At 43.1% G+C, this 22,064-nt stretch overlaps 1 protein-coding gene across 4 annotated transcripts in view; it reads left to right on the top strand.

Moving 5' to 3' along the window:
• The window catches only part of KLHL32 (kelch like family member 32), a 93,776-nt gene that overhangs the window by 44,753 nt on the left and 26,959 nt on the right, over window positions 1–22,064 (top strand). For 2 of the 4 annotated variants that reach the window (XM_026039171.1, XM_026039174.1), the window contains exons 6-7: window positions 1,100–1,198; window positions 20,759–20,974. In XM_026039171.1, the coding sequence (XP_025894956.1) occupies window positions 1,100–1,198; window positions 20,759–20,974 (315 nt within the window). The remainder of the gene's footprint in view (window positions 1–1,099; window positions 1,199–20,758; window positions 20,975–22,064) is intronic. The other 2 variants (XM_026039172.1, XM_026039173.1) reach the window with 2 other exon arrangements.

Here is a 22,064-nt window from a genome sequence, read left to right as displayed (position 1 = left end):
GCAGATTATCTTGTCTTGTTTTTTTTTTTTTTTTTATTCTACTTCCTTATCCCTTATTCCATTGTGGTTGAGATGTAACTAAAGTATGTGTGGAAAACTAAAACAAAAAGAAAAGAGAGGGAAAGAGCATGGAGACTGAAAGCAGCTTTACCTCCCTGTGGAGCAGTGAGAGACTGACCTCATGTGGTGTGAAACCAAAGCTGCTAGGGGAAGCACTTGGCAATGAGGATAAAACTCTGCACACCCTTAGGATCATTGCAGAATTATTATTTATCAGCTCTTTCAGATTGTAGTGAATGCTGCACCATTTGTCATGAAATAATACTCGGTTTGGTAGTTTGTAATGTGGTTGATGATAAAATGGACTACTGATGATTGATAGACTTTTGGTCTGTGGTCCCAAAGATTTTCTAATGCCCTGAGAGGGAGGCTCTAGCAAAGTGACCCCAGAGAGCAAGCTGGGAACTGAGACCAGTTACCCCGGCTGCTGCCTCTGTGTGGTTTGAATTGACATGAGTGGGAGGTTCCCGTGAGCGAGTGTCAGGATAGCCAGGGCTGGTTTGCAGGCGCTTTGTGGCAGCCCCCTGGCAGCACCCTCACCCTGTGCCTTCCCAGCCTCGCTCTGCAAAACCAGCATACTGGTTATGAGGATCAGGAAATGGCACCTGGCAGTAGCAATTTTTTTTTTTTTTTTTTTTTTAACAAGCATGAGAAATTTGGAGCCTTCAGAGTCAACTCTCTTGTCTCATTTCATCAATATCTATGGAAACATCCAGGTATGGATAATACAGACCATAGCAAAAGGATGTTCTGTTATGTTGAAAAGTCTTCTTTTTTAAATAAATATCGTGCATTTAGTTTTAAAGAATGTTGGGGTGATGCAGTACATGGGCACTGAAAGAACAGTCTGCTTAATCCTTTGGACAACCCACGTGCAGTTTTAAAGTTCTGCTCCCATCCTGCAAAAATCTCCGTATGTGCTTGATTTTACTCTTTCTGTTCTTTATGTTGACTCAGATCTCTGAAAAACCAAAGGCCTGTAGTGTTTCTGCGAATGCTCCGAGTTCTCTGTGACAAGCTCCCGTTTTCTTCTTTGCAGATCCTCCTGGAGCCAGGGGTGATACAGGACGTGCTAGCAGCTGGGAGTCACTTGCAGCTGCTGGAGCTCCTCACTTTATGTTCTCACTATCTCATCCAGGTGACACTTTTCTACCTGATTTTCAGCTGTTCCTGCTTGGTAAACGTATTTTCTAAGCCTCATTTCAGTAGTATGACATTGGTACAGTACATGGTCTAATCAGATTGGCAAAATCATGTGTATCAGGAGACCTGAATTTTACCACTGGCAGGGCTTTAATTTGTACTGGATACTTTCACTCCCCGATCACTTTATTAATTTCAGACCTGAAAGCCAGCAGAGTCCATCAATTAATATCGACACATGGGAGGCTGATTTGCCCCTCTTTCAGACAATTCACATTCTCTTGCGTTAGCTTCACAAACGTTAAGTACTTCCCTGTTGTGGATGTTTACAAAGAATATTCATGCGTATTCCTGGGCACAGTTACCTCTCAATACCTGGCCTCATTCCAATAAAACTACGAACAATAGCAGTATTAGTACTGTCGTTTTGAAGCAAACTTGAGCTGAGGGTTTATTTTGTGCTTCGCCGTAGGAAACGGCTTGCAGTCGTGGCAAGAACATGAGCTTTGAGGTGCATTGGTGAAAAGCTGCGTTTGAGGAAGATGGCAGTCGCAGAGCTGCCTCCTTGGCCTTGTAATCTTGCAGGGCTCTTTCTGAAATGGGACCCTTGGGCCAGATTCCTGTGGCAGTAGGGCAGGGATGCACGTGTGGGGTCAGTGTCCCCCAGTGGCACTGCTATGTGGAGGGAGGGTGACCCCCAGGCGAGCAGGGTCCTGTGGCAAGAGCCTCACCATGAGCTTAAGGGCTCCATCTCTTATGGAGAAAGAAGACTCTTTGGGGGTCTTTGGGCCTTCAGGGAGGCCTTCCAAATGTGTGTTCAGACAGTGAGGAGGTACCAATTTGCACATTATAAACCGATTAGAAAATTAAAGTAGCTGAAAGAGTATTGCCTTTTATCAGTTTAGTTTTTAGAGGCTATAAAGGAAGATTGAGTTATTTTTAGAAAATTTTTGGAAAATGGAGGTGAAATGTAATGGGAAAGGCAGTTTGAGAAATAAGACATGCCCATTAACACACACAGCCACGTGGCCTAGCAAGTTGTCAGATTGGCAGTGGCTTTAAAAGAGGCATGAAAAGGAGTTATACAGTGAGGAGGAAGGTCCAGCTTTGAGAGACATAAAGTGTGTTTAATGTCCCCTAGCAAATCAGTCAGTGTGAGCTTGTAACAGGCAGAGGCCTCCTACCTGTGGAGCTTCTAGAGAGGGCCCAGCGGAGAGCAACAAACATGATTAAGGGAGTGGACCATGTCTCGTATGAGGAAACACTGAGTGAGCTGGGCCTGTCTAGCCTGGAGAAGAGAAGGTTGAGAAGGAATCTGATCCATACATATAAGTACCCGAGGGGAGAATGTGAGGAAGAGGGGACCAAACTCTTCTCAGTTGTGGCCAGTGACAGGACAAGGGGCAATGGGTGTAAGTTGAAATCCAGGCAGTTCCTTCTCCATGTGAGCAAAAATTTCTTTCCTGCAAGGATGACAGAGCCCTGGAACAGGCTGCCCAGGGAGGCTGTGGATCCTCCTTCTCTGGAGGTCTTCCAAACCCGCCTGGATGCCGCCCTGTGTCCCGTGCTCTGGGGATCCCTGCTGCAGTAGGGGGGTTGGACTAGATGATCTCCAGGGGTCCCTTCCAGCCTTTACCATTCTGAGATTCTGTGAGAGACCACTGTGATAAAGAAGCTAGGAAAGTAGGAGAGGAGCTGGGTGCTCTAGAGCTGATGAGGGACATGAGAGAATGGAGACAAGAGCAGGTAGAGACCCTGTTTAAGACCTTTACTGACCAGTTCCCTTGTCCAGTGCCTCTGGTACTGGCAGCTCTTCCTTCTGCACCATCCTAATGCATTTTCAGCCTGGAGTTGCTGCAAGGGAAAGGCAGCTGTGGAATTAACCACGCTTTGGATCTAGTACCCATGAACATGCGAGCCATGCTGAGCATTGAGGAACAGTCTGTGAATGAACTGAAAAGAAAGAAAACAGTGAGTCAACATTGCTGACAAATTAGTCTTACTTCCAGATCAACAAAACCCCCATGGATGGGGGTGTCCCTGAGTACTTTTTCAAGTGATGTGAAGGAGCTCTGGGGCACGCAGTAGTGGAGCTACACTGCTGCACAAGTCAAGGACCCAAACCCCAGGTCTGCAGTGATGGAGGTGGGGAATAAGAGGAGAACATGTATTAGGAGACAGCAGATAGAGTTCTGAAAGATGCTTTGGAATCAGGGTTTCATCGTAAGGTGTTGAGCTAGTGTGGACATCTGGAGAAGGTTGTAGCTTATCTCATCTTGGGCTCTACACTGTATTTTCCTTTTCTCACTGCATTAATTTATTAACTTCAGTGCCAAAAAAAAGGATATCTATGGACAAATCTGCAGTCTGAATAGACCAGGGAAAGAATTTATCTACCTTGTTTCTTCTGCAGAATTGCAGCCTGTGCAAATAATCAACCTCGGATAGTTGTGTAAGCCTTTTTAGCCGAGGTTAACAGGCTGTGCGTGAATAGACTGTGATATCTTGCAGGGTCCAAAATAATTATATAAAATGCATTTTTATGTTGTAATATCTATTGCTTTATATTAGTACTATCTAAAAGCATAATGAAAGAGTTACAGAAGGTTTCCTAAAACCATTTATCACTGCTGGAGTTGGGAACAGGGGAATCTTGTCAAACTTGACCTCACCTGCTATGATACAGCGGCAGAGAGAGAGAATAATCCTTTCTCATCCTTCAGAATTTTTTTTCTCCTGTTTTTCCACCCTATCCCCACTTAGGTAATACCCATATCCAAGATATGATAGTATGCCAGAATTGAGGCTTGTGGCAACACTGTTAGCTTATTAAATGTGTTTTCTCCTTTATGAATGTAGCATGTTCTGTCAAATACGCTGCAGTGTCTAGTTGCCGAGTAATTGGGATTCGGGATCGGAAGGAGCTCTGGGGATCAGCAAGGGCAGGTTGCCAAGGACTGTGACCCAAACCAGCTGGGTTTTTACCATCTCCGAGGATGGAGACTCCACAACCTCTCCAAAAAAAAAAAAAAAAAAAAAAAAAAAAAAACTACTGTTCCAGTGTTCCACAACTTCCACAGTAGAGAGGTACATTTTTTTTATATTCAGGTGGAATTTCTTGTGTTCCAGTTTGTGCCCCTTGCCTCTCATCTCATCTCTGGGAAGAATCTAGCTCCATCCTTTCTATGTCTTCCCATCAAATCCTTACAAACATTGAGAATATTCCCTACTCCCTGAGCCTTTGAGGGTGACCATTAGTGACTCTCCTGCAGCTAGAATTTGCATCGCTGATCACAACCTGATGCTTTGGAAAAGAAGGAGAATGTGTCTCCCATAAGCATCCCATTCCTTCGGTGAGATGGTTTATTCCACACTTGAATTGTGCAGACTTCCCACTCCTCAGTCTGTAGCTGGAATTGCCATTACTCTCCAGCTTCTGCCACTTGGGGTTTTTCTTTTCAGCTTGTTTTGTAGAGAGAAACTATTTTTTTGACATATTTTAGTTTAGATCCATGAATATTCATGAATCTCTCCTGGCTTAATGCGTAATTCTCAGGTACTTCAAGCACTGAAACAAGGTTAGAAATCTTGCACGTTCTTCTGAACACATGAGCTTTGTAGCTTTGGATATCCTGAATGTGCCTAGGGCCCGTGGTCACGCCTGCACAGCTTTTGGTTGTCAGTTTTGACTGCAGCCAACTGCAAATAACAGATAGGTGGCTGTTGGAATTGAAAAGGAACAGGTTAGCTAAATCTGGGTTTCTTTTTAAAAAAAGGTAGCCTTCAGAAGTTGACAACCTTTCAGAGTATCTGTGGGGTGGAATTCTGCTCCTGCTAGCACTAGTGGATGTGGCCTTCGAGAGGGAGCCAGCCCGTGGCGGGCTCCGAGTGCGTAGCTGGGGCGTCCTGAACGGAGCTGCGGGGAGCTCGGTGCCAGGTCCTGTGTTTGTGAGGCCCTGGGTGGCTCTTCGAGGCTTGTGACTGTTCTGCCGAAGGACATTGATTATGACTTTATTATTATGGAAGATAATCTTTTAGAAGACCTGTTTAGAACATGCTAATGTTTGTTTCGGAGTCAGTCTGAGATTTCTAACTGGCTGTAGATGTAAGGTATTTTTTTCCGTCTGCCTCAGCTCTTTCAGTATTCAATAGCAAAGGCAGCCTCAAACTGCAGATCATCTCAGCAATATAAGATCTTATATCTTCATAAAAAGGGAATACTGTTGAGAATATGAATGTAGTTGTGAGTGAGGTTTTTTTAGATGTGTTAATTTATATATATATATATGTGTGTATATATATATTTTTTTCCTGTGTAGGTATAAAATTACTATCCGTTTCTAAAACCAGCACGATTTATGTTGTCATTCAGAGACCTCTGAATTAAGATTGTCCTTGTTTGACATGTCCTTGTTCAAGCATGGCCATCTTAAGCGACTTTTTGGTATTATCTGAAGTGTAGCCTTTGTCTCCCCTGCAGTTTGTGTGCCTCCTGACTAACATGCAGGATAGCAGGGCAATGGATGTGGATTCAGGCTTTAGAGGTGGAGGGCTTGTCCAAAGCAATCCATAGCCCCAGTGGGAGAGGAAGACCATGGTGCCGTGGCTCCCATTTAGCTCTTCAGCCCTTTAGTGGCCAGGCCAGGAGCATTTTGTCAGGAGCAAAGGCCATTACGCATGGCCTGAGATACCCCGTGTGTTCTGTGTGCTGGTTGGGCAGCTGCACGTTTTCATGCTGTATGCAGCCTTACTAGACCTGCTGTTTGTTGCCTGTCCTTGATTTTCAGCAGCTCCTTTTCTCTCTTACTAGGCAGGAGCAGCATGATCAGGCAGCTGTAGTAATCCTGATCGCTGTGGAAGTTTTCTTGACTGTTAAAAATTGCTCCTGGGACTATGAATGTTTTCAACTCAAGCAAAGTTAAAAGCTTGATGCCAATTTTCCCTCCTGTTTTAACTGCTTTAAGTTCTCTGCTAAAGGATAACACACTTGGTTACCCCTTACAAACTTTATTGCAGTGGGTCGGTGGGAGTCCCCCAGGTGCATATGCCTGCCTGTTAATGGCAGGGATGATTTAAAAAGGGACAACTTAAGCTGGAAGGAGCAGGCCAGTGAATGACCAAAATGTGATTGAAAAGGGAAAACCACAGTGCTGTCTAGTAACAGTCAGCCGGGGTATTCTTGGAGCCTCCTCTGTAGTGTCTGCCCTGGATCCCTGTACACAAAAGCAGACAGTGAACAGGACCTGGCTGGGATTTGTGAATTAGATTAATCAACTCTCAAATTATAAAACCTTCTGGAATAATTATTGGTAACAGTTAAAGCAGGTAAATTGTCTTGAGAAGGGGCATTTGATTTGTAACCTACCGTATTGGTCAGTCTGTGCTTATAAAATCTTTCTTGGTGAGCTGAGTGCCTGATGAACAGCTGGGACTTTTCTTCCACTAATTTAAAATTATTTTAGTATTTTTTCCTATCGAATTACGTTGTTTTCTGTTTTTAAAAGGAAGAAGCTACGAATGAATCTGCATGTGATATGAAAAAGACTATTTATCTATGTATGTGGTAGAACAAGAGCTATATAAGCTGCTAATTCTTCCTAAACCTACCTTCCCCATTGGAGCTGTGTCAAGAACACACTGCCCAACCTTCACTGAGATACACTCCTTCCGAGATGAATTAATTCTTACACCAGAGATTGAGAGCATCACCTTTGTATTGCTAGAAACCCCAGCTCAGTTGGGAATTTAGCTCCTGGATTTTTCATATAGAGCAAATTAAACTGCTGGAAAAAAAAATCTAAAGGTCATCTACCAACAAAGGCTTTTTTTCTCTTTTTTTACTTTCAACTAATACGGAGTTATTTATTTCCATGTAAAGGTATGCCGGGTGCTCACAGAGTGGCCCCACGCACAAAGCCGGGGCCGGGGCTCTGCGCAGCGGCCGCCGCCTCCCACGCGAGCGCCGGGGCGCTCCCCTGCCCACCGCCCTTGCTCAGCATCTACGGTACATCATATATCTATACATACAGAGAGGTAGATCACAGAATCCCAGGATGGGTGAGCTGGGAAGGGACCTCTAGAGATTATCTAGTCCAACCCCCAGCTCCAGCAGGGACACCCAGAGCACGGGGCACAAGGCAACATCCAGGCGGGTTTGGAAGATCCCCAGAGAAGGAGACTCCACAGCCTCCCTGGGCAGCCTGTGCCAGGGCTCTGGCACCCTCACAAGAAAGTTGTTCTTTCTTAATGATGTGTCCATTGAAATTTGGATCTCTTACAGGGAGTTTTTCAAATCAGTACCTGTATATCTGTGTAGATACATGTAAGATGTGAATGCACTACTGACAATTCCAGGCAGAATGGGACTCAGGACAAAGAAATGGTAGTAGTCTCCTTTATTTTTTATTGTATTTTATTTTATATTTTTTCCCAGCTGGTGTCAGTGAGGCAAGTGAAAGTAGCAGACCCAGTCCCTCTTATTCCCACTCCTACTGCAATCCCCTTGCTCCCATAGTGTGGTCTGGCCATGGATTCTGCTCCTGGAGCCTCACCCATGGCAATGAGGGGTAGCTGTGGTCAGGGACCTTCTGGTGTTATGTGTGTGTGGAACATGGGCGTTTGTGTTGGTTTTGCTAATGAAATAAAAAGTAGGAGAGCTGGATTGGCATTAGGATGACCTACTTGAATAGCTTTCTATCACTCAGCCCCAGGAGATTCCTGCTTCCAGGATCCTTCCCAAGTATTTTGATAAAGCTGGAAACACAGGCTGATGAGCCGCAGGATGCTTAGTGCACAAAATTCTCTCCCAGTTTTATTGTGGCCTGATCGATACTCATGTTTTACATCTCCCCACCTCCCTTTCCCACAGCTTTAGCTATTAATTTTCCTCACCAACGGGGGCAGTTTAGAGGCACACACAAAAAATTGGCGTTACTGGTGATTTGGTAGCACAGCCACCCTCATCGGCTGGTGTCACGGGTGCCCCTGCATCGTTATCAGTCCGGTAGGAAAATGTGTCTGGTTGCAAGGGGTGAAACCTGGAGGGTTGAATGGCAGAGCTTGAGGGAAGCCAGGCAGGTACTGGGGACCTTTCTGATGCAGGCGTGGGCAGCAGGTGGCAGTGTGAGTCCATAGCAGCCTGGCCGATGAATCCCAACTAAAATCAGGGGAAAAAAAGGAAAAGAAAAATTATTTATTTTTACTCCGTATTAGTCTTCTGACCTAATCAGCAAAAAAGTCATTATTCGCACAACAGTGGGCAATATGCATTGTAATTTTTAACAAATAATAGGAAACTGTTAGTGTTTGCACAGGAAATGCAGGTCTGCCTTGTGCAGCAGTGGTCATTTATCACTGCACTTTGTGAAATCACTCATTTGTTCTAATTTGAATGTAAATGACTCTAAGGTTTTACAAATAAGGTGACAGACTCACATAAATGTAATTGCAGGGTTCATCTCTCTCTTTTTATATATCACTCATTAAGTTATGAATTAAATACATCGTATTAAACCAGGGGCATGTCCAATGATGATATTGTAATGGCAAATTACTCTATGCTATTAGAGGTGTATTTTTTATTCATGGACATTAATTTGTCATTAAGCGGCATTAGTTTAGCACTTTTATGTGGAAGACGTGACCTGAAAGAGGAGACTTGCTGCTGCAGTACGGAATGGGAACACAGGCACCAGCCACACAGAGCTCCCTCCACCTCCTGGGAAGAGGCACAGGGAAGGTTTTATTTAAGCTTGCTCTGATCTAAATCAATTTGACTCGTGTTCAGTCATTTTAGCAAAGGGATTCGGAAGCACAGAACCGCTTTGCTTATGAAGTCCTTACCAGTATGGGAAAAGCCAGAACACGAAGTATAAGATGGTGCCTATAAATCATAGGTGACCTATGAATCTGGATGGGAACGCTGGTTCTGAAGTGAGTTAGAGTCTGATTTTATCTCAGAAGTGCCACTGTGGCAGATAGGTAATTGCCCAGCCTTTTATTTTTCTCTGTATTGGCTTTGCCAGACTAGAACATGTTTCTTTTTTCTTTCTTGATTATAAAATAAGTCTCTTTTACATGCTGTAAAATAAGTCTCTTTTACATGCTGTATTCCTTATATTTTTAAATCCACTGGTATCATTTGCATAAGGATCAACTGCAAGTTTGAATTGGTAAGCTGAAGCTTTTTGAGAAAATGAGGGAATAATTATTTGATAAATTTTTAGAGGCAACTTGAAGTATTATATTCCAGAAAATACTGTCTCAGTCTGCTCTATTTTTAACAGAGATTAAAAGAGCTGTTTAGGTTTTGTTTTTTATTCAGTAGTTTAATAGAAGCCTCTTCGCCCTCAAAACTTTCATCTATTTGCTTAATGGTAGAGAAATCATAAAGATACAGGTTAATACAGCCTACTTTCTCAGTAATTGGATTTTTGAGTTTTCTTTGGGCCATCTCTAGTTAAAAGCAGAATATCTAACCTTGATACAAGTCGCGGTAGCTGTTATTTTTTTCTTGTTATATGCCATGTTCTTCCAACAGTTTAATCAGGACCATTTAGAATAAATCCATTTATTTGAACTGTTCCTAACACACTCAACTGCCAGTGAAAAAGAAAGATTTATGAAGAAAATGACAAGATCTTAAGCCTAAAATACACATAAGGAGTTTCAGACCTGGAAGTACCCCAAATTAACATCTAGTTTTAAAATTTAAATTATTCAAATAGTTCAGGGAAACCTTCAAAAATATTTCAGCTTGTAGGAGAGCGCAAAGCAGAGAGTCATCTGTAGGCCTCTCCGTGATTTCCAGTAGATTTGTTCACAGCGGTAAATGAGACAGTTTATTAACACAGCCCATAATTTGTGGTGTTTTGTTTTGCAAAACCGCAGAGCGGTAGAATTTGCCAGGAAAACAGTATCTGGCCTCAGAAGTGATCCAGATCCAGACTCGGCTCTGTTTAAAGGGAGGCGTGGGGGGGGGTGTTGAGCTGACATTCCGTGGAATGGCTTTGACAGGATTTTGTATGTCTGTAACTAAGGTGCTGTAGTATCCTCTGGGTTAGGGAAACTAGTAGTAACGTATTAGCTGGGCTTCCTTCCGAAACATTTTGACCTTTGTGTTTGTTTCCCATCTCTATGCATTTTGTTTTTCTAAATTCCACTTCAGAATTTTCTCCTTATTAACTGAAAACACATCTGTTGTAATTATATATGTAAAAAACCTTGAATTTTTTACAGTATCATAGCACATTGTGGTAACTTCAGATAGACCCAGCTTCTAAATTGCATCGAAATCGAAATGCCAGTTACCTGACCCGGTAAATTGTGGGCAAGGACAGAGTTGAGGAGATAGGGCCAACGTCCTGTCATTCAGAGTCAATGTAGCTGGGGTTTAGTTTTGTCTGCCTTCAGATATGTTGGCACTTTTACCATTTTCATGGAGAACAGAAGTCTGCAGCTCATGTATGCATACAGTGCAAGGACCCTCGGAGACCGGCATTGATTGTAGTCTGTAGCTAAGTACCTGAAAGCGTTTGGCTCCCTAGATACTGCTGTGAGTCTGGATGGTGCTACATGGAGAAGCACTAGTTGGGGTCTGGACTCAGGTAGTGCCGTGCATCCTTGCTCCAGAAGCTGAACAGGCAGATGGAGCTTCGGGAAAAGGAATAAAATAAATAGCCAATATTATTAGTGTAGTGAATAGTGCAGATAAAGCAGTAATATCAGATATATGTAGCCTATCATGAGATACAAAAGTAAAACACTAACAGCACTTTATTGAAGTGGGTGAAATCTTTAAAATCTTCATTTGTCTTGCATGCCTAACTCTTTGATTAAATATTTTTCTCTTCTTAGGAGGAAAAGATGCCTTGGGGGCAAGCAAGGAATTCAGACCATAACGTGTTTGAGGTGGGCTGGGAGGACAGGTAGGGGATCGTGGTGGCGGTACTTTCTTATTCTTAAGAACACCTGGAAACTGCATTAGCCAAACGATCCAGATCTTTGAAAGACTGTTTCATGCTTAGCACCTTCAGCAGCATGAACATTCAGATGTGTTAGTTTTGGGAGGGCTTGTAACTTGTGTTGTGAGAGTCAGGGGTAGAATGGGTCAAAGCAGACATTCAGTCAGTGACCATTTCTACATCTGGGCTTTGCACCTCATGGATTTCCTGTTTTGGAAAGTCAGATTTACAGTGATTTTTTGACCATGAGACTGATATGCAAATCCAAGGTCACTAATGCTTTAAGTAAAATGAAATAAAAAAAATTCATTCCATTAAAGTATGCCGTCTTCTTTCAGCCGGTGATGTTTCCATTTTTTTTCCCCATTTTTTCCTTTTTTGCCACCCATATGTGGATTCCTCTCTCTTTTCAGAGTGTTTACCTCCAGATAAATCAGTTCTGATTATTATGTAGTAAACCTACTAATCAGCAGAGCTCCTAGTCATGTGAAAAAGAGGTATGTTCTTTTCACTGCATAAATTTGAGGACGGAGTGTTACAGAGACGTTTTATATCACTGAGACATACTGCTGTAACAAAACATGTTACAGACATTTTGCTGATATACTAAACTGCATAAATAATTTAAAACTGTCTTACAGTTGGATGAAAGGAATTATATAGTAGCTGCAGCATTGGAGTAGGTTCCAGGCAATTGAGGTTCTGTTTTCATATCTGATTTTTCATATTTCTCCATCATGGCCAATTTTTTAAATCTTTCTTCTGCCCCACTTTTTCTCTGTAAAATGCAAATTTGCCTTGGCTTAGTGTTGTAAGCACAAAATCTATTTGATTTTTGAGGTGTTAAGATACTGTGGGAGCATGGAGGTACCAGGCAAGTAACAGTTTCCCAAATAAAGTGTATTTGGCAAATCCTTTAATGATGCCTTTTTATTATCCATATACTGATGATGAGATTCTTTTTAAGAGATGAATATCCTCATGTCTTCCTGTAACAAGTCTCCTACTATTCAGAGCAATATGGGGCCTTATTCTCTTATAGGTCAATTTATGATTCTGGGGAAATATTTTCTTCTCCACCTGTACAAACAGCAAATCCTTTCTTGTGTTGTAATCATTTTCTTGATGGAGAGTTGCAGAATGCTTGTGAGCACAAGAAGGTAATGCAGAAAGTCCCATATTTCCAGGCCAGTGAAATTTTGATCCTACATCCACAAATCAGAAACTATCTTTGAAAAATTTCATCTTTCAGGACATAACTTGTGGAAGTTGCTGGAGCAATGGTAACTTCTCTTCCCAGTTCTCCTTCTCCACAACAGCTTCCACATGCATAACTACGTGGAGAAATGACATCCATCTTAGTTAAATTTGACCAGTATTTGAGCAGTAGTTTTAAAAATACTGTGTGAGGCAGCAAGAAGGTTCCTTCCCTTGACTGAGGAGTACTTAGTGTGTATTTTATGTCATGAGCCTGTTCTTGCCATAGAAGTGTTGTGAGAACTCATGTGATTATTTATGTCCCTCCTGACGGCCTATAGGTCCTGTTCCAAGCAGAGCCTGTTAGGTTTTCTTCTTCAGCTGTGTTACTGGTTCTCAGGTGTGTTTTGTTAGGATGTGGTGGTTTTGCTGGGAAAGCCAGACTGTCTTTTCGCTTATTCGGCCATTCTCATAATTTGTCATCCTGCTGCAGAGTCCCTGCGAGCTCTGCCAGCAGAACTTGTCCCTGTCTGGTTGGATGGAACTGTTACCAGCACCGGAGCAGGAGCGAACGCCCTGAGGACCTCACTGCAAGCAGTCGCACTGCCTGATAACTTGCAGTTAGTAACCTCATTTGGAGATCTGGTTCTCTTAAAATTCCTTGCTGTGTGTCATCCATGGGGGTGATACTAAGGGATGTAATTTCTGTTCACATCTCCCTTTGTTACAAACAGGAAACTTGTTCACGCAGCAGCAGCCTATATGGGGGAGACTGGTGTTTCGTGCTAAAAAGTAGTACAGAGGTAACTGGAATTTTTCTGCCTTTTTTCTCTGTCACTATCTGCAACTTCATCGTTTGCTTTTGTAAATAGGCTATGGTTCCTTGTTGTCAGCAGTTCATAATGCTTGCTTCTTTTTTTCCCAAGCTTACACACCAAGACTGGGCCTGATCTGTTCGTATTTGCACATCTTTGCTTAAGTGACCAGCCAGAGGCTTATCTTAAGTTTGCATGTGGTCTTTTTTAGTGCTCATTTTGAGTATTTTATAGAGTATTGTCATGTTCAGCTTCCCGTGATACCTCGTGTTAAATTTGCCCTGACTGACTCAGCTTTGCCTGTCAAAGTGGTATTTGGGATTGAGGTATCCTACCTCATATCCTACCTGGCTTTGGTTCTTGTGTCTAGGGAGTATCACACGCTGCCTTAAAGAGACCTGAGGAGGCTCTGTTGCTTTGTGAGGTGCTTACAGATATCCCCGAGATTGAAATTATTTGCATTAGCTAGCCCGATATTCCACATATTCCAGACAATTTGCTGCTTTCTCTGGTGAGATTTAGTGTGTTCCTAACTGCAGGCACCCTGCCCAGGTCTCCAGCTTTGGGTCTGTTCATTAGCTTTGAATCTTTATCGTGTGCCCATGGGCAGGTGTCTGGGGTTCTTCTAAAAAAGTAGTCTGACGTTGTGTTTATTAACATACTATTTTAGTTATTTTGGTGTTCCAGGAGTAAGATGTCATAAAAAGCTTCTGAAACAAAGTAAGTTGTGAATCATACAGACTTGTTGCATATCAACATCTGCGAATGTTATTTATGCCTAGACTATCAACATTAGTATGTAGATGAAGTTTCTTAATGCCACAGCCTAACATTGGCTTCCTCTTCTAGTTAGCAACTACCCTGCTATTCTCCGTCTTCCTTATTATTTGTTTATCCAAAACAGTTTGAGGATCTTTCATGCAGCCATGTCTTTCTGGATTGTAATTGCAGTGAAACGGAAACCCTCCCACTAGATTCCCTCCGTTCCAGTGGTCGCCCCTTGGCTTTCCTGGCCCTCCTCTGGCTTGGCTTTTGCTTGAGCATCTGCACCTCTGTGGGCTGACTTTGTTCTGCTCGGATTCCAAAAGCCGAAGGGAAATGGAGAGTCCCTGGAAGGAAAGGAAAAGAGCCCCTGGGGCTCTGGGCTGGGTTGGGCCGTGGGGCTCAGCGATGCTGGCAGGGTCTCACGGTGCCGTGGCCCGATGTGTGAGGGGCCTGGGCTGCACAGGCGCCTGGGCTGCACAGGGACCCTCGTCTTGTCCCAGCACGTGCGGCGTGGTCTGCCTTGGCACGGGCTGGTGCGGGCTGGTGAGTGCCCTCGGCGGCGGGAGCGGCCATGACGGCACCACCTGAAATGCTCTTGAGTGCGGGTAAGCAAAATGGCGGGGGGGTGAGTGTGTGTATGTATGCCTGCACGTGTATTATTTTTCTTTGTACTCTCTTATTCTTCATATACTTCGTGAAGCGTTTTCAGAAGATTTTAAGGAGATGGTTTTGAGGCTGAAAAACTTCAACTTTCAAGTATTAAATTCTGACAAAGTAGCAAGTGATTGGGGGGAAAGGCATTGGAGAGAGGAGGTGTCAGGAATTTTAGCTGTGCCAACAGATCTAATATAATGGTGGGGTTTTTTTCATAGTAATGGAGACTGTAGTTAATGAAAATGGTATTTTAACATACTGTGTGTAAGCTGTATTTTTGACATGTGTTTCCACTATGTATGATGGTTTTCATGCTCTAGTATTGATTTAAAGATTATTTGTTTCTTCAAGACATTAAGGGGATTTCTGTGCTGACTTTTGAAACAAATCTTAAGAAAGTTATTGGAATTAGTTTTTCTGCCAGTAAACAATCACTGTGTATTAGGACTGTTGCCAGATCCATTACTCAAATATAGAAAGAAATGACAAAAGAATTGGAAAATCATTTCTGAGCATCCTCAGTACAATGTGCTGCATTTCAGCTGATCCTATTCAATTCCCATTTGTAACATGTCGTATTATTTCAGTCCTGCCTGACAGACAGAGGGGCTGTTACTGCGTCTTACATAAGGAACAAGTTTACAGAGGATTTTCATGTATTAAAGCGTAGGGTGAATTTGAACGACTAATGTGATACCATCAGGAGAAGGCAGTTTGAGCATGGGATATTCCATGCGAGATAATTTCTCAAAGCTAAGGAAATATTAAGGCCAATAAACCAGATAGTGCTGAAACACCATGAGAAGTATTTTTAAGAGTTTGCCCAGGCTGAAGAAAAATTGAAGTCCAATTGGCATAGGTGCAGGAAAGGGCAGCTAGGATGATCAGCAAGGCCAGTTTTATGAGAGGAGATTAAAAGAGCTTTGCCTGTTTAGTCTAGCAAACTGAGGGCTGAGGAGGAATATGATTGCTTTCTGTAAATATATCAAGGGAATAAACACTAGGGAGAGAGAGTTGTTAAAGCTAAAAGATAATGTTGGCACAGGAACAAATGTGTATAAACTGTCTGAGTAAATTAAGCTCGAAATTAGAAGAAGGAGTCTCCAAATCAGCTGCGCCTGCTGGGGGCAGCAGTTGGGAGCGATACCTTGAAGTAATTTTATGACAGATCTTTCTAAATTTATGACCCAGAAGGAGCTTATCCAGGGTTGCTGGAGAATCAGCTTGCAGTCCTGCCTTCTCATGGCTTGAATTGTCTTTAGACCCTGCAAAAGGATGGCAAGAACCGGCATTGTGCAGTCCTGGTTTTGGTGATTCCTCTTGCCCACGGTGGAGGTTTCTCTGGCTGCTTCCTCCGAGAGCTTTGCTGGGGCTCTGAAGGACAAACTTGATCTTTCTGGGTTTGAAAACTCAGCAGCAATGAATGGATAAGGGAAAGACAAAGTTGCGACGGAGCTGACAAATTGGCCACATTGAAGGATAACGGATTTGGTAAAATGAGTCAGTTACGAAGTTGTTCTTAGCTGTGCCTATAAACACCTCTGTACTGCACCTCATGGTGTAAAGAATGTGAGGAGATCCTGAGCCAGCTGCCCCGTCGTGCCCCTGCTTCAGCACCAACGGCTTCCATGGTTCAGCAGGAGGGCTTGGGGTCCCTAAATCCCTTGGGATGAGACCTGAAATAGGTCTGTGCATGGGCCAGGTGTGAACCAAGGGCCCCTCCTGTGCCTTTCCTGTGCAGGCAGCTGGTGCTTCTGCAGGATGGGAGTGGTGGGTTAACGAGTGGGGCTCTTCACCCCGGGCACCTCTCGGCGTAGCAAGAAAGAGTTCGCCCCGACGGAAACACATTCATTTTCTGCTTAAATGCCGCTGATTCCTTTTCTTGTCCCATAAGCGTGTTTTCCTGCTGCTTGTTGTTCATTTTGTGAATGCTCCGTAGCAATGAAGAACCCCCGGGCAGTGATTTCTGCTGGGATCCTGCCCGGGGGGCAGCTGGTTTCTTGCACGTAGCCTTGTGGAGAGCGTGGAGGGGTCGGGCTCCGGGCCCCAGCGCGGGGGAGGCCGCTTGGTCACGGCCCACGCGGGAAGCGGCCACGGAAGGAGCTCGGGATACTGGCGGCCTGGCTCGGCAGCGGAATCTCCAGAGCTGCACATACTTTTCTCTGTCTTAATTATGCATTCATTAAAAGCTTTTATACCCCACAGAATAAAGTAAATATTTTTTGATCTCTGTAGTGTGCTCCCAGACTGTAGATTTGCACAGCAGGGTCTTGATAATCTGAATAAATTGTATTTCCCCAAGGAGTTTATCTTTCGAATAAGGTCATAAAGAAATGCATTCTCTCCCCTCAGTTCTCCTTGCACTTTTTCTGCTATTTATAACGCGGAGCACAGGAATAGAGGTGCATTGTAGTCTACTGTGTGTTCTCGGTTATGATTAACTGTAATTTATCTGTCTTTGTATCTGTTTTTGTGGCTTGTGCAGTGCAATTATTCTTAAAAATACAAATGAACGAAGAGGAATTTGAAAGTAATTTAAATGCAGTGTTTATAAAGAACGCTTCCTGTTTGGCAATTTTAGTATACAGATATGATATAGTTCTGCACTAAAATTCAGACAGTGTCATATCACTAAGTATTTAATATTGCCTTGTTTGCACCTTTGGAAAACTTTTTCTTTCATGAGGATTTTAAATGTCAGCTTGTGGAAAAAGCCTAGTATGTCGAATGCATAGGGCCAGATACACCTCTTCAGTGTTGAAGTACACACTGATAAACCGTTTAGTTAATTTGTTCAACTGGTTTGAGTTCATGATGGGATTATAGAAACATTTCAACTCTAAGATCTCTCTTTATATATAATCTTAAATGTATTTTCATTGTCCAAAAGTGTTTCAGTGGTGTAAAAGGCATTCGGGTAGAAAAGACAGCATTGCTACTAATCCTTAATTCTCTTAGTTCTTGAGAGTTCTGCTTGTGCTCATATCTTGTCGTTCAATTCAAAAAAGATAAGTGGCCTATTTTAAAGTTTATAACAAAACAACTTTGCAAATCACAGTAATTTATTAATTATTAAAATATAAACACACAGAAAATATGGAAATACAGAAATCAATACCTGTTGTGTACTCCTTATTAAAAAGAAAGTTGCTGTGATACAATTCCAGAAGAAAGTTGTGCCCAACTTTTAAATTTTTATTACTACTCTATTAACGCCATATACTAAAACTCCTGGAAAGCAGAGGCAGACAGAACTCTTACCTGCCCACAGCTGAGTAGGAAGAGTAACAATTTCACTTTTATGCATTTAGCAGAAAGTCTGAATTTAAGAGTTTAGTTGAAAAATGCTGTTCCAAGAAAGTAACTCAGGATGAGTTGGTGATGATCTTTTGGCTACTTTCTTTTCTTTTAATGCCAAAAGATAAGGGTCTCTGCAGCTAGCTCACACACTCCATTGGAGCCTGGTGTTTCTGGAAGTCTTGCCACATACTGAGGGCTGGGTTGTCCCATCAGCAATATACGTGTTGCAATCTCAACATAACATTTGTGCCCTCTAGTACCATCATAGAGACAGTAGTGTCCAGTATAGAACTGCATAATCATGATAGGAGTCAGAGATGTTGCTCTGACAATGTGATAATTTGCATTTTTAAAGCTAATGCAGTACTTTGGTGTGAAATACAGACTTGTAGATCAACCTTGGAGAAGGACAAGTGAGTTGGTGATGGCAGTGCGAGGGCAGTTTGCAAGGGACGCCCTGCAGCAGCACCAGGCAGGAAAATGCTGGTTGTGACAAGTCACTAGCGCTTCGTGCCGCAGGAAATCTCAAGGCAACACAGATAAATAACCCCCATAATAAATAGATGTGTATAACAAACACCTGAAATGAGTAAATGAACATGTAAATATGACTCAATTATACTGTAAATCAACAACTGATAGTTCAGTTTTCTATGGGTATCTTTAGGTAATATAATCAAAAATTATATAAATTTTTTCAGCAAAAATGCCAACTGCTGTTGATTTGAGGGAATAAGGGAGTTTTGGAGATGATCACAAATATCCAAATAAAAATGAAGCCTCTGCAGTGTGTTTTAGATTTCACTGAAGATTTGAAGATTTTTGTTGGTTTGTTTGTCTTTTCAGGGAAAAAAAATAGCATTTATGTGTGACACTCTTGCAGTCTAATGAGCAGACATTCCTGCTCTTATCTGCAGACCACCAAGGTCCCTCTGGCCTTCTCCATTGGCATGCAGTGGACTTTGATCAGGCTTGTATCTCAGCGAGAAAGTTCATCTTGGGATCACAAATCTGGATTATTGGGTTTTTTTTTTCTGTTATTCCAAACTATAGCTGTTGGTTGCACTGATTTCTTTTTTTTTTCCTGCATGTTTGGAATTCCTTCAGGTAGTTGATGATCCCTTTTTTAGAGCTGGTCTCTCCAACCAGTGACAGTAAAACGTGGTTGTTACCACACGTGACAGTAAGTGCTCTGATGTTTACTTGGATGATGCTCTTTGACGTCGTGCCACAGCTGCTTGGCCATCAGAGTGGTGGCGTGAGGTGCCATCTGTGATCTGCACATGCTGCTCAAGAAACACACGCATAGCAGACCCCTCTCACTTAAAATACATTCATTCTTTTCTTCTTTCACTGTGCTCTTGGCGAGGATTTATCTTTACCTGCTCTGTTTCACTGTGGAGAGGAGATGACACAGTGGAACCACGTGGGACTTGTGTGGCTCATGGGCAGCCAGCTTACAGTGCTTATTCCAGCACCATAAGCAACCTTTAGCTTTCAAGGAAAAAATATGAGGATCTTACGATAGAGCTGAAGTAGATAATGGATAGAATTTTATTTATTTATACATATAGCCCTGCCAACGTAGGTGAGCAGTTAGAGGGAAAGATGATTTCAGTTCAACTTCCTTCAGTGCTGACTATTCCAAGCAGGTCAAAACAAAACAAAACCACCCACCCTGTATTCCCTGCCTCTTCGCTGCATCTGCCTGGAGCACCTGGGGAGCTCCGCGGGTGGGTACTGGGGGAGCGATCCCGGCCCGCGGTTGAGCCGCGGTTCCCAGCGTGTCGCCACCGACCTCCTCGCGCTGCCGCTGCGGCCGCTGGCGCCGCCCGCCTCACTCGCCGCCCACGCACGGGGCTCCTGTCAGGTTTGCTCCTCGCTGCCCTGGCCCCAGCTGAGCAGGGAGGGGGAAATTGGCCTAATTCAGTCTGTTTCTTTCCCGCTCCAGCCCCTGACTTAACTGGGCAACGAAGGGAAACGGGCACCACCTGGGGACCGACGGTGCGACAGTCAGAAAGATGGAAATGCTGCTTGGGGAAGGCGAATGCACAGCCAGGGGCAGGGCAGATCAACACTCCTATTTCCCAAATGCACTCGGACTAGGACAGGAGCACTTCCAAGCCCAGGCGCTAACTTAGAAAGAATGATCAATTGAAATTGCTGGTTCATTAATGTAGGGTATCTGTTAGCTGGATGGAAAAGTTCTTCTTGTCGTGAGGAGTGTAGCTTTTGTCTGCAGATTTTTCTGCTGTTAGAACAAAAGAAGAGAAAGACTGGGGCCAATGTCATCTACAGGTTGCTGCTGGGGAGGAAAAAAAAAAAGGATTTCTTTTTTGCTTGTTTTGTTCATTGAAGATAAATTTATACAGAAAATGCAGTCGATCATGTCATGAGGAAGTGTTTTGTTTCAGTGGAGCTGGGAGTTTTGCTCTACATGTTTTCTCGCTCGCTCAAACTAGTAAATAATGAACAAACAAATGTTTGGAACCAACCACTGTAATTAACAAATATATATTTTTAATTCACTTTTTAAGTGCTGAGAGCCTTTGACATATGCTGTAAGTCATGCTGGTTTGTTATTCTGTGTACTACCCTGTATTTCTCGTGGCTGCTGTGCACATATATAACGTGAGCTGTTGAGGTGCAAATGAGAACTCGCAGGTAGATTTGCATATGCAGCGGTAGCAGTTGCACATACATTGTGAATGAAACTATGTTAATTAATCTAAAGTTATATTGCCTTCTTTCTCCCCAGTTTCCAAAAGAGCCACCTTTTTATTATCTGAGATCTCAGGATTTTTTTTTTGCCTTTGTTTTCTTTTTTTTGTGAGACATATTTTGTTTGCTTCACCAATCTAGGAACTAAATAGTTTCAATTATTTGGACCTGTATAAGCTGGCGGACCTCTTCAACCTCACGTTGCTGGAGAATGCAGTGGTTGACTTCTTAGTAAAACATCTGTCTGAGCTATTGAAGAGTCATCCTGAGGAGGTGCTGGCCCTCCCATACTGTCTCCTTCGGGAAGTTTTCAAGAGCGACAGACTCACTTCACTCAGTGAAGAACAAATCTGGCAGGTAAGGAAATCAGTGAAACAAGGAAAATGTGTGATACTCTGTAAACCATAATATAACAGTACTTTCTTTGTAGCCTGGAGCAATCTTGAGAGATTTAAGGACTTGAGCAAAAACTTTGATTAATAGCTGAGGGTTTATTTTTTAACTGAGTTTTAAAAAATGTTGTATTATGTTAGCATTCTTAGTTCATTTGCAGGGGACTCCGCTTCTTGCTTAATTTGTGTGACTCAGGTGCGATGAGATGCTCTCTCCCAGATGCAGCTTTGCTGGGGAGCGAGGCCGGCGCATGACGGGCGCTCTCCCGCGAGCTCCTCCCGGCGCTTCCAGCAGCTCCGGCTGAGCTGACTCCAGGCAGTCGCTGCAGCTGCACAGGGTCCCAGCTGCTCCCAAAGCCGGAGTCCTCGCGGGCTGCTCCGCTGCAGGATGAGTGCAGGGGGCAGCAGGGCACAGTCACTTGTACTGTAAAAAGCTGCATCTCCAAAGGGACCACAGCTTGACAGATGTAGAATGTTAACAAGAGTAACGTTTGTGAGGTTTGTTATAGAAAAAAAAAACGCAGTGCCAAAAATACATGTAGCCTGCAAAGACAGGTGTAGAAAAGCAAACAAAATCCAGCCTTGGAAACATTGTCACTGGTAAAAATTGGAGCTCATGATATAGTGGAAGTGGTTCAGGGCTTTTCAAGGTAGAACTTAATTGATTTGGAAGAAATCTGTTCTTTCTTTTAGAACAGCCCAACAGAGAAGCTTGAGTTTCAGAAGATTTATTTATATTTAAAACTCTGTTATTTATCTTCTTACATTTTGGATTATCTTTAGCAAATCATTACAACCATCTACTGTCATTTTCTCAAGTATAAAATACCATCCGTAAAGTACTTTGTGAACAGCAACAGGTAGGAACCAAATATTCCAGCTTCAGCTCGTCAAGCTATAAAGGCAACACAGCGTTTAATTTAATCCTTTGCTCTGATAACTGCCATATTTGATCCCAAAACTTTGGGACTGAGATTCTGGAGTCTTTCTGAAGACGCTCTTTCCTGCAGCTAGTCCCGCTCCTCCCCTCCTGCTCTCTGGGGAGTGTGTGTGCA

Source organism: Nothoprocta perdicaria, unplaced genomic scaffold (assembly GCF_003342845.1).
Source record: "Nothoprocta perdicaria isolate Ctin4 unplaced genomic scaffold, notPer1 scaffold_220, whole genome shotgun sequence".
Classification (NCBI taxonomy): Eukaryota; Metazoa; Chordata; class Aves; order Tinamiformes; family Tinamidae; genus Nothoprocta; species Nothoprocta perdicaria.
The sequence above is the reverse complement of the archived record's forward strand: the minus strand, read 5'-3'. Positions and strand labels throughout refer to the sequence as shown.